The sequence below is a fragment of the Alexandromys fortis genome, unplaced genomic scaffold (assembly GCF_014885135.2).
Source record: "Alexandromys fortis isolate MF-2015 unplaced genomic scaffold, M_Fortis_MF-2015_v1.1 scaffold_1, whole genome shotgun sequence".
Taxonomy (NCBI): domain Eukaryota; kingdom Metazoa; phylum Chordata; class Mammalia; order Rodentia; family Cricetidae; genus Alexandromys; species Alexandromys fortis.
This window is the reverse complement of record NW_026067927.1, coordinates 2,366,894-2,385,565: the sequence shown is the minus strand read 5'-3', so window position 1 is coordinate 2,385,565 and position 18,672 is coordinate 2,366,894. Positions and strand designations below refer to the sequence as shown.

Sequence of the window (18,672 nt, the reverse complement as noted above, 5' to 3'; positions counted from 1 at the left end):
GGCAAGTTTATAGGACTTATTTTGGATTAATGATGGATGTAGGAGGGACCAGCCCACTATGGGTGGGCTACCCCTGGGCTGATGGTCCTGGGTTGTATAAGAAAGCAAGCTGAGCACCCCATAGGGAGCAAGACAGAAAACAACACTTGTCTATGGCTTTTGCTTCAGTCCCTGCTTCAGGAGTCTTACCATGAGTTCTTGCCTTCTCTTCCCCCAGTGAACTCAGGATATGTAAGCCAAACCTTTTCCTCATCAAATTATTTTTGGTCATGGCCTTTATCACACTAATAGATACTAACTAATACATTATCTTTTGCTCATGATTAATCCATGTACCTCAGAGAAGGAAAGATGAAGAGAGAAGGAAACATCAAAAGAGATGTCTCTACAGGAGATGACCGGAGAAATCTTAGCCTGAAAACTGAAGAAGACGATCATGAAGGACACATGGAATGTTGTGTTCAATTTTCTATGGGACACATGAACAAGCATCTACGTACCCAGAAAGAACAAGAATGAAAGTAACAAGAATTGAATCTCTTGAGCCCACCTTGACTGACCAGTGTGTGTTTCTGGCTCATTGACAGGAACACAGGTGAGGGGTTACTAGCAAAGCTACTTAGAAAGCAGCTGAGCCACCAAAATGCCCTACCAATCATGGAAGAAGACTTCCCCTCCTCTGCGTAACTGTCCACCCTGTGTATAATCTAGCACATCTAAGGACCTGGTGCAACCTGGGCAGAATTACAGAGAGACTGTATGAGGACAGAGAAAGTGGCTGGAATCATGGGTGAGGGTCTAATGACCTTCCCCAGCCCCTCCTTCTATAAAAAATGTTCTCTTTAAGGGTATCATAAGAGTATTTTGCAGGCAGTCTTGTCTGCTTCCAATTTCCAGGAGGATAGGGGTGGGGTGGGGAGGAAGAAAGGGAGAAGGGGAGAGAGAAGGGAAAAAAGAGGATTGGGGAAAGCTTGGGGGAGTGGGATGATTGAGATGGAGAAAGGATGGATATGGGAGCAGGGATTAAGAGAGCCATTTTGGGGTTGGCAAGAGGCTTGGCTCTAGAGGGGTTCCCAGGTGTCCACAGGGATGTCCCCTGGGCAGTGGAGGAGAGGGTGCCTGAACTGGCCTTGTCCTGGAGTCAGACTGATGACTATCTTGAATATCACCATAGAAAATTCGTCCAGCGACAGATGGAGATAGAGACAGAGACCCACATTGGAGCACTGGACTGAGCTCCCAAGGTCCAGTTGAAGAGCAGAAGGAGGGAGAAGATGAGCAAGGAAGTCAGGATCGCGAGGGGTTGATCCACCAACTGAGACAGCGTGCCTGATCTAATGGGAGCTCACCAAAGCCAGCTGGACTGGGACTGAAAGAGCATGGGATCAAACTGGACTGTCTAAAATGTGGCTGACAATTGGGACAAACTGAGAAGCCAATGATAATGCCACTGGGATTTGTGTCTACTACATGTACTGGCCTTTTGAGATCCTAGTCTATTTGGAGCATACCTTTCTAAGCCTGGATGGAGTGGGGAAGGGCCTTGGACTTCCCACAGGGCAGGGTACCCTGCCCTCTCTTAGGACTGGAGGAAGAGGGAGGCAGGATGATTGAGGGAGCTGGACGAAAATGGGAGGAGGGAGGAAATGGAAAATTTTAATGGTATTATTTATAAAGCATTAAAAAATGTTTTTAAAAAAGAGGGTTTTCCAGACATTCTTAGGCACTCTGATCAAGAGAGTTAGGGCTTTTGTGTTCAGGGAACAATTTTTCACAGCAGATGTGAACATGTCTAATCTCTTCTCGCCAGGGAGATATTTTTATAAATACAAAGAAAATGACTAAAGAGTTTTCTAAGGGCTAAGGCCAGTGTGTGCTCTAAATAAGAACGCAAGATTGTTGGGAACCACAGACCCAAAGGAGGAGCTTGCACCCAGCACAGACTTTTCCACAGATATCTAATAGATGTTCATGTAAGTCTGGGGACATGTAATAGACTGAGATAAAATGTGTCCTTGGCATTCAGACACAAAACGCAGCATTGCCTCATTTCCATGAAGGAACAGCACTCCATACATATTGGGGAATGCTTAGATACCACATGAAGGCTTGCTTCCTTGCTGCCGAGGAAAAACATAAAGTTCTGTAACCCATCATGTGGAAGAAAGGAAGGAAGGAAGAAGATATGAAAACTAAAAATAAAGGATAGTACAATAGAGATCTTCCTTGGCAGGACAGCTTTTGAATTCCCTCTCTCCCTGTGATTGTCATATAGGAAGCTGTGCTGGTGGAGCACAGTCATGTGCAGCTCCAGCTCAAGCCTGCCAAACTTGATTTGGGAGTACGCAGACTCCTAGTGGAGTTTAGACAAGGTGCCTTTTGTACTGAGTTCTGCCACAGCTCTCCTGAGTTTTGTACTTTACCTCCCGAGTTTATGTCTCTCGTGTGTAGGCAGTGAAGGGACCCTCCCTAGAGCCCAGGGATCAGTTTCAGGCTCATGTGCCCATGTCCATTGTGCCCACCCGTTTCCATTGCCTTGTCCACTGTCTCTGCTGATACCAAGTCTCCCTGCCCGCTCTGTATCCAGCCAGGCCTTGCTTGCCTCTCTGCAGTCAGCAATTCCTTCAGCGCTAGTGGGGGATAGAAAGGGTCTTTCCCTGGTGGCTCTTTTAGTCTGAGACAGACAGGCACTCAGAGAATCTGTGCTGCAGGCTTGATGTGTCGCATTTCAGCCTCTGGTTCACAGACTGACCTGGTCTGATGTGTCTCTGTTCACAGGTATGTGTTCACAGGTATGCAGGTATGTGTCTCTGTTCACGGGTATGCATCCCTTAGTGCCAGCCTCTCTACAGCCAGCCATCCTGCAGTATCATTGTGGAGTGGTGTGGTGGAGGAAGTCCTTGAGACCTTTGGAGATTTTGATTTGAGATGTATGGTCACACTTCACTCTCTCTCTACTCCACAACTTGTGCAGTCCTGTTCCCCTCTGTCCTTGGTTTGTGCACCCTTGGTCGCAGTCAACCTCTATTCAATGAGCTCAACTTTATTTTTTTGAATAGCTTATTTCAGATGGCTCAGCCATTAAGAAAGCTTGCTTCTCATTCAGAAAACCTGAGTTCAGTTCTTAGCACTCACATTGGGCAGCTCATAACCATCTAACTTCAGCTCCAAGGAATCCCATAGCCTCTTCAGGCCTCCATGGACATCCACACACATTTGACAGATATATGCATACATATAATGTTATTTAAAATATTGTTTTAAATATCTCATTTCAAATATTTATAAATATCTGCAGTTATAGATGCTGCATTTGTGGGTTAACTTATTTGCTAATGTGCACATGTAATGCCCAGAACAACATTTGTGGGACTTCTATGTTCACAAGAGCATCTGCACAGAGCAAGGGAAGTCTGAAAAAGTCTGAGTCATGTGGCCCCAGCATTCCTATTTGAAGTATAACTTTATCTTCTTCTCGCACCTTCCATACTCATATGCATCCTTTGTGGGGTCTATTCGGTGCCACTTCTGTAATATATTTTTATGAGCTTGTGTGTGTGTTTAACATGCTTTCAAGCGTAGTGATGATATATCCAGTGGCCTCTACCACAGCAGGCTGGGAGGAACCATATGGAGAAAACATATTAATAAATGGGCTTATGCCATCATGAATTATGATGCTCTTGACCATGAAGTCAGTGGTGATGAATCAGCTAGACAGTCCATCCAAAGAGAGATATCCCTAGATCTAAGGGAGGCCATGCTGGAGAGAGGTCATGTGCTATTTCTAGAGTATGACGAAGGTTTTGGAAAGATGAGAAAACAACTAAGTCAGTTAGATTAGCGTAATGATGGATTTTCAAAATTATAAACAACAGCATAATTATACAACTGAAGAAATTAAGTCTTTTGTTATCTAAGAATTGGGAAATGTCAAGGCTGTTCCAAATAGTGTTCCGTTAGTCTCTTGTCACCCAGTGATGTAACATCTAATGAGTCTGACTCCACTTTGGATACTTGACTGCTTATGGCTTTAATCTCCCTACTCTTTAATCCCCTTCCCACTTCTCTAGAAAAGTCAGTGACTGAGACAGGTTCTTACTTTGGTGCCAGCAAAACATGCAAACTCTCCCTCCTTAACCACAAGAGCACTCTGGCCAGTGTCCCTTCCTAAGACATGTTGGACCTGCTTACAAGGCCTGCCCTGCACCTCACAAACAAAGCTCAAAAACACATGTTAAAAAAAAAACTACTTTAAGTACCTGTGAAGCACGGATGTGTGTGCATTGTGTGCGCATCAGTGATGCTTCTAAAGCAATGTAAATACAAATACACTGAGGTCTAAATAAGTTAAAGTAAAAGGAGGGTACCAGTCACAACCGAAACTCAAAAGGAAAATCCAGTGTCAACATTAATGTTGGTAAACTAATACAGTTTAGGAAAAGGTGGGACCATTAGTAATAGCAAAAGGCCAACTCAGCAGGAAAACATGACAACCCTTAATTTGTAGACAGCCAGTAACAGAGTCACAGATGCCCACAACGCATTTTGAGTTTGGCTCCAAGAAAGCAGGCCTTGACATGGGTTTGAGTACAGCTTGTGTGGGGTGGTGATGTCAGAGAGCACTAGGAATAACTAGGAACTCAGAGGAAGGGCGTGCTGCCTGAAGTGTTGGACCATGTGCCATTTTACCCATAGTATCTGATTCCTCACTACTTACTCAGAGTTCATCTACTGTAGAGTCTGCTTTTGTGGCTACTTTGAGGGCTACTAATGCAGATTTTGATTATATCCATATCTTTTGGAGTAATATAAAGTTGATAGTAAAGAGCAGATAAAAGTGAAGTAGAAACACATTCATAAAAATTTCTCACTATACTCTATTATTCCAAACAGTTTGAATTCTTGATTTATCAACTTATATTTTTGCTTGCCATAAGAAAGAAGATACTGTTTCAATTAATTTGCTTTTAGTTCTTATAGTAAATATGTGAATAGTTTATACATAAAATTTATAGGACTAGAACTTTTGGGTTTGTTTTTGTAACAGTTTCTGAGCCATCTCTTTTATTTCCGTCCATGTTTGCATTTTATTCTTACTCCTTAACATATCTTTATTTCAGCTGAAATTTTCCTTAGAAGGTTTTAGGTCATAAGCTTAGTGGAGCCATGGCCTCTCACTTCTGTTTGTCTGAAAACAGCCCCACTCAGCCTTCACACTACGGTAGGCTAAGTCACTGCCCTCAGGAGTGCAAGGTTTGTGTCTATCCTCTTCCTAGATGTCTGCTAGGATTTCCTGTGGGTTGGAAAAGCACACTGTTTCAAGCTTAAGGGCTAGATTTAGGTGTCTCCGCCTTCCTGAGTGACAGGTGACTCTCTGGACTCTGGGGTGCTTGGGTTTGGTTGCATATCCTCTACCTGCCTTCTTCAGGGTGTTTTCTCATATACTAAAAGCAAGCCCTCTGCCTGTGTGCCCTGGGTTTCCTCAACTCTTGTGAGAACACTTTTGTGCACGAACACCTGCACTACTTGCTGCCTCAGAGTGAGAGACTGATGGAGGATCTGACCACCATTTTGTTTTCCTAAAGAGTCTGCACATAGCACCTTACAGTCACTTCTGCTTTGTCGTCATTAGAAAACCTAAAAGGTGTTGCCGTGTTCTTATAAATAAACAACTTGACTCTGACCTTTTAAAATTTTTAGTTTTGACCGGTGTGTGTGTGTGTGTGTGTGTGTGTGTGTGTGTGTGTGTGTGTGTGTCGTGCACATGCGCGAGTGCCCTTGGAGGCAGAAAGAGGGTGTCAGATTCCCTGGAGCTAGAGTAACATGTAGTTGTGAGTTGCCCCACATAGGTGCTGGGTGTAGAACTTAGACCCTGTGGAAGAGCAGTAGAGGTCTGACTCTTAACCACTGAGCCAACCTCTCCATCCACATGCAGTTTAATTCCTTTTCCTTTTTAAGTCTTATTTTATTTACTACTCCTGTTCCCACTCCAGATACCATTCTCTACATCCGAGATTGCCCTTTCGAGTTCCCCAAAATGTGCTTGACCTGATTCCTTAAACAGAGTCCTACAAAGCTTTCTAATCACACCACTCTTCACCACAAAATTTCCAAATGTCCAGCAGAGGGCAGCACTGTAGTAGAGACACAAGCTTCTCTCCAAGGCTCCTGGGCCCCTGCGGATGAGAACAGAAACAGGCTGTTATTCAATCAGAAATCAAACTGTGCATATTCACACTCTCTCTTTTGCTCTCTCCTCTTGGGAGCATTCCTGTGTCTATAAATGGCAAACATTTTGGAAATTTTAAAGAATTCACAGATAAGGGCTACAGAATTGGCTCAGCATTTAAGAGAAATGGTTACTTTTCTAAAGGACACTATTCAGTTTTCACAATCCACATGTTGATTCACAAGGATAAATTCCATTTCCAGATGTCCTGATGCTCTCTTCTAGCCTCTGTGACCAATACAGGCATGTGGTGCATAGACATACATGCAGGCAAACACTCTTATACATAAAATAAAAATAAATAAAATCTTACAGAAAGAAAGAATTCATAAATAAATGCATAGATGGGTGCTTAGTGTAAAATACCGTGGTCAATGGAGTTTATTGACTGTAAAAACATTGTAGTGGTTTGCATGAAAAATGTTCCCATAGATTCTGGCATTTGAACACTTTATCCCTGGTTGGTGGTGCAATTTGAAGGTTTTTAGGGGACGCAGCCTTGTTAGGGGAAATGTCTCACTCGGAGGCTTTGACAATGCAGAGATTCCCATCATTTCTCTGCTTCCAGCTCGCATTCTAGCTTACGAACTCTCAGCTGCTCAAGTTCCAACCATCCTGCTCATTACCAGGCTTCTGCTCTGCCATCATGGACTCCGCCCCCTGGAAACTGGCTCTTCCTTAAGAGTGAGATTAGCGCAATCCCAGAGAACCTAGACAACAATGAGGACCCTAAGAGAGACATACATAGATCTATTCTACATGGGACGTAGAAAAAGACAAGATCTCCTGAGTAAATTGGGAGCATGGGGACCTTGGGAGAAGGTTGAAGGGGAAGGGAGAGGCAGGGAAGGGAGCAGAGAAAAATGTAGGGCTCAATAAAACTCAATTAAAAAAAAAGAGCGAGATTAGATACCTTCCAAAATTGAGAGCATAGCTGCTAGGAAACAGCAGTCTAAAGAAGCTGGGGTTGTGCTAATTTCCCAGCTGAGCAACTCTGCAGACATCTGCTGCCTAGTGACTGTCCTGGGAAGTTCAAGTTGTGCTGTAGTTCGAGTGTTACAGTTAGAAATGCTTACATAAGAAGTTGTTGCTTAAAAATTGGGATCTTGGGGGTGGGGTGGGATGGGGGTAAGGGGAGATGGGGAGAGAAACGTGAGAAGGGGAGAATGGGGGAACTTGGGGAAATGGGATGATTGGGATAAAGGAAGGTTGGATAGGGGAGCAGGGAAGCACATATCTTAGTTAAGGGAGCCACCTTCGCGTTGGCAAGAGACTTGAACCTAGAGTGTCTCCCAGGTGCCCAGGGCAATGTCCCCAGTTAGTTCCTTGGGCAGCTGAGGATAGGGAACCTGAAATGACCCTATCCTATAGCCATACTGATGAATATCTTGCATATCACCATAGAACCTTCATCTGGCGATGGATGGAGATGGAGACAGAGACCCACACTGGAGCACCGGACTGAGCTCCCAAGGTCCCAATGAGGAGCAGGAGGGAAAACATGAGCAAGGAAGTCAGGACCACGAGGGGTGCACCCACCCACTGAGACAGTGGGGCTGATCTATTGGGAGCTCACCAAGGCCAGCTGGACTGTGACTGAAAACGCATGGGATAAAACCGGACTCTCTGAACATGGCAAACAATGAGGGCTGATGAGAAGCCAAGGACAATGGCACGGGGTTTTGATCCTACTTCATGTTCTGGCTTTGTGGGAGCCTAGCCAGTTTGGATGGTCACCTTCCTAGACCAGGATGGAGGGGGGAGGACCTTGGACTTTCCACAGGGCAGGGAACCCTGACTGCTCTTTGGACTGGAGAGGGAGAGGGAGAGGAGTAGGGGGAGAGGGGCGGGAGGAGGGGGAGGAAAATGGGAGGCGGAAATTTTTTCAATAAAAAAAAAAAGAAGTTGTTGCCTGAGTTCTTAGCTACCTGTAAACTGAGAGTCCTGGACTCTAGATAAAGAAGGGCAAACTCTTAGTGGGTGTGGCTTGGAAATCAGAACACACACAGAAAGTTCTTTGGAGGAGGAACAGATTTATATATTTGTGCTAGCTGGGCTAGAGGCAGGCCTACAGGAAAGAGAAAGGAACAATACTTTCTCTTTGAGCAACAGGCACCTCCCTGCCTCCAGAGTTCTTGTCCTTCCGCCATGTGGCTCTGTGCCCTGGTCTGGACTTCTCTTGCTGTTTGCACAGTTTGGGGTAAGTTCTTCTGGATTATACATATTGAGGTGCATGTTGGGAAATCTGTGGGACAAAGTGGGTGAGCATGTATAGTGGGCAAGCACAAAATGGCGCCGTTACTGTCTTGCTGTAGTGGCTTAGACTGGATACTTTTATGCCTCCAATGAGTTTACTTTTCAGTTGACCTTAGACAAAGATATTTTTCTTTATCATATGTAATGTAATATTTATCATGTAAGAATGAAATGGGACCTTGGATGTTTCAATGACACAGTCTAAAAGTGATAAACCAACCATCAATATTGGTTTTATCTCCCCCTCTGATGTGCCCTCATATTTTCTTGTCCAGCAGGGCACCCATCCTCACCACCCGTGGTGAACACTGTTCATGGCAAAGTCCTGGGGAAGTATGTCAGCTTAGAAGGATTCGCACAGCCTGTGGCTGTCTTCCTGGGAGTCCCCTTTGCCAAGCCCCCTCTTGGATCCCTGAGGTTTGCCCCACCACAGCCTGCAGAGCCCTGGAGCTTCGTGAAGAATGCCACCTCCTACCCTCCTATGTAAGCCTCTGGAGTAGGACCAATTTCAGGGGGACGTCTATCTCGGGTGCTCCAGGATGGTTTCAAGGCAATCCTCGGACTAGTTCTGTTAGCAACAGTTACTGTTGCACCTAAGAATACTGTCCTCCTCAAAAATGATCTAGTTACTAAGTAACTTTCATAATTTCCCAAGCCTTTTATTTGGCACATAACTTGCTCAGAACCTGTGGTGAGTAAGGTATGTTCTGAATTTTCAGAAACTTTAGGAGAAAAAAAAAAAGATGCATACCTTAGAAAACTTTTATCCTATTAGCGAAAAAAGAAAATGAAAAACTTGTGGATTAGTACATCAGATACATAATATACTAGAATATACTAAATGGTTTGGAAAACAGTAATCGATCAGGCCTAGAAGAAGCCATATGCACCTAATTTGAACCTTGGCATTGCTCAGGAGTGAGGTGGGTGTGGACTTGTGGGTGAGGAAAACAGTGAATGTGGCTGCCGTTCTCACACCCAGGTCCACCTATCTGTGTACTCACAAACTAAGCAATCACCAAGGGTGTGTAACATCACCCTTACACCCGAGTGAACACGCCCAGGAATTACAGATGGCCTCGAAGCCACCACAGGGAACTTCATACAAGTCAGTTCAGACAGCATTTGTGTCTCCAACAAGGTGCCTTTGGAGATTTCCAGTATCCCTGGCTGTCTTCTTAGCATTCTGTACTTTCCTTCTACAATAGTATTAGCTATGCTTATAGTATGTTTGCAAAACAAGACACAAATATTACAAAAAGTAGGGAGATACACAGAAGTGAAGGAAAGTTAAAGTCGTGCAGTTCAACAGCTCAGAGAGAACTGCTGTTAGCAGCTGAGATCACGCTTCCCAGTCTTTTGTCTGCGTATATCCTGCTTTAAACAGAGATCACAGTACAGTGAGTTTGGGTGATAGCGCGACACGTCCATAAGCATCTGTATCCTTTCAGACAATATATATAGCAGCTGAATACTTACTAGCTGTGCCTAATTGGGTACTGAAGCATTATTTATTTACCCTATCTTCCATATAGGCTCATTAAAGTACTTTGGTTTTCTTAACTATAAATAAAATTTGATGAATTCTCACTAGCTAAACCATTACGCATAATCATGAATATTTTAGGATAAGTTTCCAAAAGTAACAATCCTATTAAAAATATGAATTTTAGGTAGTTTTGTCTCTAGAAACCACCAGACTCCGTAGAGTTCTCCCTTTGCAAACATAGAAACCTCCATTCCTTACCCATGCCATGGCTTACTTGGTGAAATTTTTCTGTGTGCATTGAGTAAACAAACTGAGACATAACAATAATAATTAAAATCTTTATCTTTATAGTACATTTTCTAAACATTAGTGAACACGCACTCATGTTTCCTCCTTTGACATTTGAATTTATACTTTTATGAATATTGTGCACTAACTCTCAGTGACGTAAGGAACATTACCCTGAATAGAGGTGTAGGTGTCCCAGCTGTTCTCATTCTGCAGTTTGTGTGAGATGCACAGCCTCACTCCTGCACAACAAGGATGGGGGCATCCAGCCTTCTCATTGCAAAGGGACCCAGAATGTTTCTGATAACCTATATGAAGTATAAGTGCTACCTAATAGGATCATCCTCGTTATGTGTCCTTGGGACAGTTGTCAGTCCTTCCTGTGCCTTCAATTACTTGCCTGTACATAGTAATATTTATTAACATTAATAAAAGAATAATAATAAATTTATAATAAAGAAATAAATAATAATAGGTGCTTGAGGCTGAACTGACTCTGAAATGGCTTCATAAGCATGGAGAAATTGAATCTGTTCCTGATACTCTGCGAGGACTCAGTAACTGCGGTCAATCCCATGCTGCATTGTTCTTTTTAAGACCCTTTATCAAGAAGCCAATAGTGGTTGTTGAATTAAGAGGATGTTGAACCTTGGCAGGTGAGGCAGCAAGATCTTCAGAAACTTCACTCACCCCACCTGGACCTGGAAGCTAGGGGCCAGAACAGAAAAAAGAATTCACCTGAGGTCACCCAGCACAGCATGTCTGAGACCAGACAAGAATTCAGTTAGCCTGAGGTTCTCCCACAAAGATGCCTTGCCCCACCTCAACCTTCAAAAGCTGCCTGTCATTGCAGCTGCTTGTCTTGGTGGATGGACATCTTCTGAGAGGAACATGGTCAACTAGAGACCACCATACAAAGCCCAGGAGATCAAAGATCTGTCCAGGCACCAAAGGAAGGGATATCTTCTAGGGCAGGCCACCATATAATCACTTTTCTCCTTGGTCCAGAGCATCCCATAATCTCCAGGGAGAAGTGAGGTACCAAGTGTGTTCCCTTCATAGGACTGAGAGACTCTAGGGTAACCATGGTTGCCACCTCTCATCAATGGCAATGACTCCAATAAAGTAACAGGAGCGTCTTTTCTAGGCTCAAACCTCTCAGTGTGTGGCCAGGCCCAGATGACATGCACAGTCTGTCTGATAGACTCTGAGATGTTCGCTCCCCTCCAGGTGCTCCCAAGATGCAGTTGGAGGGCAGGTGCTCTCAGAGCTCTTCACCAACAGGAAGGAGAGCATTCCTCTCAAGTTTTCCGAAGACTGTCTCTACCTGAATATATACACCCCTGCCGACTTGAGAAAAAACATCCGATTGCCTGTAAGTGCCAGGACCATTGATCCAGACTTTCAGTGTGAGCGTGTAGACCTTCCTGGGATTAGAAGGGGATGAAGGCGGCAGCGGTCAAGGGCACACAGGCAGGGAGTGACTCAGGCTGCAAAGCTTCCTTCAGGTTTACACCTGCACCTGATTTCCTGGTGATGTCAGACATAGGTAGAGATCACTCTACAGTTGACATGTGCTTTCCCAAGTCACCAAAGGATGGAAGGAAAAGAATGGCTAATCTTATCTCAGAGAGGATTATCCCTGTGGCTTATTAAGTCATGATTTCCAAAATAGTTACAGTTTGGAAGAACCTTGGGGGAAAAGTGAAAAACCCAGCATGATGCAGGTGGAGAAACTCAGGTCCTGATGGGAAAAAGAGGACATGAAAGGGATGCTCGCAAGCTTGGGTCTCCTGGTTATTACGTGTGTGCTCTTAGATGGAGTCTCAGGGGAGATGTGTGGTGGCTTTGTACGCAGGTCACCTGTAACAACTTTCATTGCCAGATGAAAATCTCTTCTGTCCCGAGGAGTAGGGAGAGAGGATGCTAAGCCAATCTTATAAACGTGTTTCCTGCCTGAAGACAGCAGCCTGGGGTTTTATTGTAGACCATTTCCATGTCTAGCTATCTTTTTTTTATTTATTTATTAAAGATTTCTGTCTCTTCCCCACCGCCGCCTCCCATTTCCCTCCCCTTCCCCCAATCATGTCTAGCTATCTTTGACAGAGTTTAATGGCAAAGTGAGTCTGCCTTTCACATAGAAACACAGTGCAAGGTTGCAATATACCAGTCACAAGGTTGGGAGAGAGTTTTCTGGAAAAGATAATCCCTGGGTTGTAACAGGTCAGCACCCAACACAATTCCCAGAAGCCCTCTTCATGAAACCCAGGATTGGGGAGTTGTAGATACAAATGCTAAGATTCGATGTTACCTGTGACTAGCAGTCATAGAGAGATAGGGGAAAGTCTCCGCAATACCATTCTTCACAGCATCTCTTAGTGAGCATCCCAGGAGGCACCCATATCCGGCCTTCTCACTGGAAAGGGACCCAGGATGTTGCTGATTCTCTACTTGGTTTAAGCTCTGCCTACCATGATCTTCATGGCTGCGTGACCTTGGGGTAGCCAACAATCCTCTCTCTGCCTCAGGTTCCTCATCTGTAAAGTGTGAACAGCCACGGATGCCTGAGGTTGGTCTGAGCCTGCAATGACTTTGTGCACACTGAGAACTTGCATCTCTGTTCCTGACATTCTGGGAGGAGTCAGTAATGGTTATCAGTTCCGCTAATCCTTGGACTTTTGAGATCCTTTATCAGGAAGCCAACAACGATTGTTGGAATAAGAAGTGGTAGAACCTGGGTAGGGCCATTGAGGTAAAACCTTCGGAGGTTTTCCTTAACCCCACGGGGACCAAAAGGTTCAGGTGCCTAAACTGTCAAATGAAGTCAGAGAAAGGAAATATTTAGGCCATTCACACACAGCTATGCTTTGAATGCCATTCCAACTGCTCTACATAGATATATCACAACCTCCTCAAGACACCACCTTGGACTCAGCCTTCTCACTTAGATACCCATGATTCCATCTCTTTTGGAGGTTGCAGGGATCCAACAGGAGGTAACGGGGACTTGAGATCATGATAACAGGAGATATACCAATAGCTATGATGACAGGTTCTGAAACCACAACGTCTGAGCATAAATCCCGGCTTTCCCTTTGAAAAGATTAAATGTTAAGTCATTTTCTTAATCTCAGCAATGAACTGGAGCCCCAGCCTAGATACAGGCAACCAATTAAGATGAACTTGGCAGTCTTCTCCAGTCTTCGATGTACTGCTTGTGTGGCTGTGTTGTTGTCCAGGTGATGGTGTGGATTCATGGAGGTGGACTGATGATTGGTGGAGCATCACCGTACGATGGACTAGCTCTCTCTGCCCATGAGGACGTCGTGGTGGTAACGATTCAATATCGCCTTGGTATTTGGGGATTACTCAGGTAAGATAATAGATTTCCTCTTTGCATATTAGCCTTTGCTTTCTATTAACAAACGAATACTGAAGCTGAAAACAGTTTGGGAGAGTCCAAGCCCAATACTGGGGAGAAGACCTATAATGTGAGTGAGCCCTTGGCCAGAAAAGCAACATAAGGAGAACAGAAATCAGTTTTTTGCATGCAGAAGAGATCACATGAAAAGGGAAGTTATGAGTGATTAGAGACAGTCTGGCTACTTTTCACACACACACCACCCCTGGGACACCAAACAAAGTTCTAAGAAGGCTACAGAGATCCCTCTTGGGGTGGTACACAATGACATAATCACCGTGCACTTGGCTTCATCTTTTCAGATTATTTCACTGCTCATACTGACTGTCATTGTCGAGATCAGAACCAAGCACTGGACTGTGCAGCCACTATTATCTTTCACTATCACCATAACCAAAGCCCGATGTCTCTGACATGTATAGTTTTGATAATCAGTGGTGATTCTAAATCTGTAGCTTGAACACAATAGCTGCTTCAACCAGTGGTCTGAGTGTTCTGTGAGACAATGACAGGGTCCTACCATGTCTCTGCACAGTGGTCACCATTCACAATGATAAGGAAGATCCTGCAAAGTCTCCGATCGACCTTCATCTCATGCTTCTTACATTCACACATCTATTCCCATAGTCTGGGCTTCTGTATCTGCTGCTTCTCCTAGCTAAAATTCCTTTTGCAATTACTGATGAGACCCATGTACTCCTTTCTTCCTCTTTCACAACGCTACTGCTTCAGGTAGGTTTTTCAGTTGAAACACCACCCTACAGCCCCACACTGGCCACAATGTCTTTCTTCATCAGCTGGCATTCTCCCTTCTTGTCTATTTGATTCAGCTCTGTGGTATGAGTTGTACATAGTCGGAGATTTTGTCTGTCTTGTAATGGGATATACTATAGATATTAGGGCAATGCTGGATGCATCATGGAAGCTCAGTGCAGCACATAGTTGCTAGAAGATGTGTGTGGAGCCCCACATAAAGCAATGCTATAGAGATGAAAGCCTAGTAAAGTTACCCATGTCAAAGTTGCAGCATCCAGCCTGATTTTGAAAAGTTAATTGAACCTCCCCAGGCCTTCCTAGCTCTTGAGAGCCCTGCCATGGCATCTGTACCCCTCCCCCATTACACCCTGTCATCTTGCAGCACAGGTGATGAACACAGCCCTGGGAACTGGGGTCACTTGGATCAGGTGGCTGCACTACGCTGGGTCCAGGATAACATTGCAAATTTTGGAGGGAACCCAGGCTCTGTGACCATCTTTGGAGAGTCAGCAGGAGGTATCAGTGTCTCTGTTCTTGTAAGTATTGTTGGCATCAGATCTCTTACTAGGGTTTGATATATCCATTATGGGGACCTTTTGCAAAGCAATCAGTCTAGCATAAAAGTTTGCATCCAATACGTATGTTCAGGTTGACTCTTGCACAGCATCAGATGGTGGATAGCTTCAGATGTAGTTAACTCTCTTTTGCTCATAAGCTTACTATTTGATTTTTTTTTTGTCCTGGAGCCATAAAGATCTCCAGCTTCTATTCTCACTTGATGGATACCTTTCTCTTTCCTAATAATTTTAACATTAGGTCTCCCCTGGGATGCAGTGATAGGAACTGACTACAAATAGGAGGAGCGGAGCAATGTGCTGAACTAAGACTCCTTGCTTGAGTTGAAGCCACATCTATGAATTAAGGAAATTCAAAGCCAAAGGTTAGACTGGGACTTTCCTTGAGGTTAAGAAGGCAGCACAGGCTATCTCAGGGATGTGAGGGATTGAAGATATGAATCTTCCTCAATGGGGAAGACTAGAGAAGAGGATGCAGGCATAGATTGGGAGTGTGAAGGGTCTTACTGGTGCATGGAATTGAGCCATAGGAACAATGAGGGAAACTGCAGGATGTTCTGGCAGCTGTAAGAAACCTTAGCTTCCACAAAGTTGAGGAGAATTCAGCAATGGAACTAGCACTGGTTTCATACTTGAATTTTCAAGGAAGAATTTTTAAAGTAAAGGAAAAAGAAATCTCTAAAATGCCCAATGAAGAGTAAAATCATCCATAATGACATACTGAGAGACTATCACATTATTTTTTCAGTCTTTTCCTAAAACTGTGTATACAGTTATATACATATGTGTATAATAGATGATATATATCATTCTTTTTATCTCTTTATCATGCATGCATTTATCTATCCTCCATCTTCAATCTCTTTTATTTTTTTATCTCTATATAACACAACACAAACAATTTCCTTAATGGTAAGCCCTCTTCCCCATTACTACCTTTCTCTAATTCACAATATTGCATTGTAAGAATAAGTCCTAACTACTGAATTTTATGATAATGATACCTTGGAGTAATTCCATTTTTTACCACGTGAAAAATGCACGAGCTTCCTGAGGAATTCTCACAGGCTTCCTCGATCTTTAGTCTTAGGATAATTCTGGACAACAGAGAGAAGTTTGTATGGTCAGGTATTGCCAAGCTTTATGTTGTCATTGTCTTTCCAGAAGGTTGGACTTCTCCTGATAGGTACTTTTAGCATGTTTCCATTCGATTCGGATTCTAACTCTGAACTCCAGTCACATCAGGCAGAGCTGCTCTTGGGGACATGTCTAAACAAAGATCTGCCAGGGAATTGGGCTAGGACAGGTGAGATGCAGTCACGTCCAGGGTTACCACGTGCGTGATCAGGAAAGAGGAGAAAGTAGAGGGGATCCTAAAAGGTGAGAGTGTCATAATTCATAGTATTAGTTACTTTTCTCTTTGCTGTGACAAAATGCTTAACAAAAGCAGCTTAAGGAAGAGTGTCTTTTGACTCAGAGTTTAAGGGTGCAGTTATCACAGCAGGGAAGTCATGACGGCAACAGCTGAGGTGACTGGTCACATAGAATCCATCGAGAGGATGCAGATCAGAAGTGAATGCAAAGGCATAGCTCACTGGGGACTCAGATCTTCAAAGCCATGTCTTTCAGCATGGGTTAGGAAATCAAACAAGTGTGGTATCTCTCCAAGTACAGCAGAATTCATCCGCAGAAACTTGCACCGAACCATGACAAGTGTGTGTGAGAGGCAGACGGGGCAATCCCCTTTGGCTTTGGTCAAGCATCTGGGACTTAGTTATAGTTTGTTTTTCTTCCCTGTTGCCTTTGGCAGGAGCTGATGACCCAGTGAGTCAGCACTCCCATGTAAACAGAAGCCCAGAGATTGCGCAGACTGCTAGATACAGGGCACAGAACACTGCTGCCGTTGTGATGCGGCTTCCAACTTCTATTTCTACCTGCTATAGAAGTTCCCTTACAGCTTTGCTTAGAGGTTTATCTCTCAGTGATTCTGGATCTGTTTTCAATTTGATGTTAACCATGACACCCATCTTGTGAACATAAAATCTCCTCTCCCCCGTCAGGTGCTGTCTCCTCTGGCCAAGAACCTCTTCCACAGAGCCATTTCTGAGAGTGGCGTGGCCCTCACTGAAGGCCTGGTCAAAAAGAACACCCGGTCTGTGACTGAAGTAGGTTCTACCCTAGACAACTCCTGCACCCTTTTCTGAGCTTAGCTTGGGTCCTCACTGACCTTTCTGGCTGTGAGATGCGGCTTAGGAAAGCAAACAGTTCTAACAGGCAGAATGGCTTGGCAGAAGGGCTGTTTGGGGCTCACAGCTAAGACACATCCTGCGAGTTCTGAAGTCCCTTTATGTGAGTCGTGTTACTCAGATGCCTTGTGATTCTGCCCAGAAAAAGAAACAGGAAGAGTTTCTGTAGCTCATCTGAGAGCAACTATTTAGTGAGTGGAAGAGGTAGTATTTAAAACCAGTCAAAGTTATCCTTTATTTCTAATTGCCCCTTAGAGGCATTCAAGTTAAAGAACATTATGCCAGTGTGTGTGTGTGTGTGTGTGTGTGTGTGTGTGTGTGTGTGTGTGTGTGTACATGGTACTTGGCCTGGACTCTGTACCCATTATTTGTACATGGGGTACAAATATTGATTATGTAAACAGGACATGTCATTCTTCCAATTAGTAATAAAGGCAATATTCTGTGGGATCCACTATCTACATCTGGTAATTTAGAGCAATGACTCTTAGCCCTCCTAATACTGCAACCCTTTAATATAGCTCTTCATGTTGTGGTGACCCCTCTCAGGCATGAAATTATTTTCATTGCTACTTCATAACACTAATTTTACTACTGATGTGAATCATAATGTAAATATCTGATGTGCAGGATGTATTTTCATTGCTACAAATTGACCCAAATGGTACAATCAACAAGTTGAGAACTGTTGATTTATAGATGTTACAAACTGTCTCTAACAGTAAGAGACTGGGTGTGCAAGCCAAATATGATGATGCATGACTATAATTCAAGTACCTGGGGAAGCTGCAGTAGAAGCAGTGAGCCAAAACTGAGGTCACCCTTGTCTATATTCTAAGTCCTGAGCCAGTCAGGGATACTTAGTGAGACCCTATCACAAAAACAAACAAAAATAAATAGGTGAATGAAAGGAAACAAGAGGGAGTCAATGGGAGAGGGAGAAAAAGAAGGAAGAAGACAAGGAGGACAAGAAGAAGAAGAAGATTGGGTACAGTCTAGAATTCACAGTCTACATAGATGGAGGATATAATCATTGCTCTTGACCTCTGCTATTGCCTGTGGTCTTTTTCAGCTAATTGCCACTGTTTCTGGGTGTAAAACCACCACCTCAGCTGTCATGGTTCACTGCCTGCGCCAGAAGACAGAGAATGAGCTCTTGGAGATCGCACTGAATTTGGTACATGTGTCTGTTCCAGTTGCCTCCATTCTGAGTCCTTGGACCTATCTTCCATCTATTCTGTTGTTCTTGTCCTGGATAAATTCTAAGAGTAGAATTTCTCAGCTCTCAGATAGAGTGTCAGCCTCCTCATCCAAACTGGGAAGTTTATTTCTTATTATAAAACACATAAAATGTCAAAAGGTCAATATAGTCTAATAATATATTCCATGGTGAAGAATTGCATGGAAAT

The 18,672-nt window shown here is 43.8% G+C and overlaps 1 protein-coding gene across 5 annotated transcripts in view; it reads left to right on the top strand.

Moving 5' to 3' along the window:
* The first annotated feature begins 8,133 nt into the window (after positions 1–8,133).
* LOC126502580 (carboxylesterase 1C-like) overlaps positions 8,134–18,672 on the top strand; it is a 54,237-nt gene continuing 43,698 nt past the window's right edge. The window contains exons 1-7 of one of the 5 annotated variants that reach the window (XM_050143722.1): positions 8,175–8,432; positions 8,767–8,971; positions 11,496–11,640; positions 13,505–13,638; positions 14,825–14,978; positions 17,078–17,182; positions 18,336–18,440. In XM_050143722.1, the coding sequence (XP_049999679.1) occupies positions 8,381–8,432; positions 8,767–8,971; positions 11,496–11,640; positions 13,505–13,638; positions 14,825–14,978; positions 17,078–17,182; positions 18,336–18,440 (900 nt within the window). In that variant the 5' untranslated portion in view covers positions 8,175–8,380. Of the gene's footprint in view, positions 8,433–8,763; positions 8,972–11,495; positions 11,641–13,504; positions 13,639–14,824; positions 14,979–17,077; positions 17,183–18,335; positions 18,441–18,672 lie in introns of all 5 variants that reach the window. The other 4 variants (XM_050143721.1, XM_050143723.1, XM_050143719.1 and 1 more) reach the window with 4 other exon arrangements.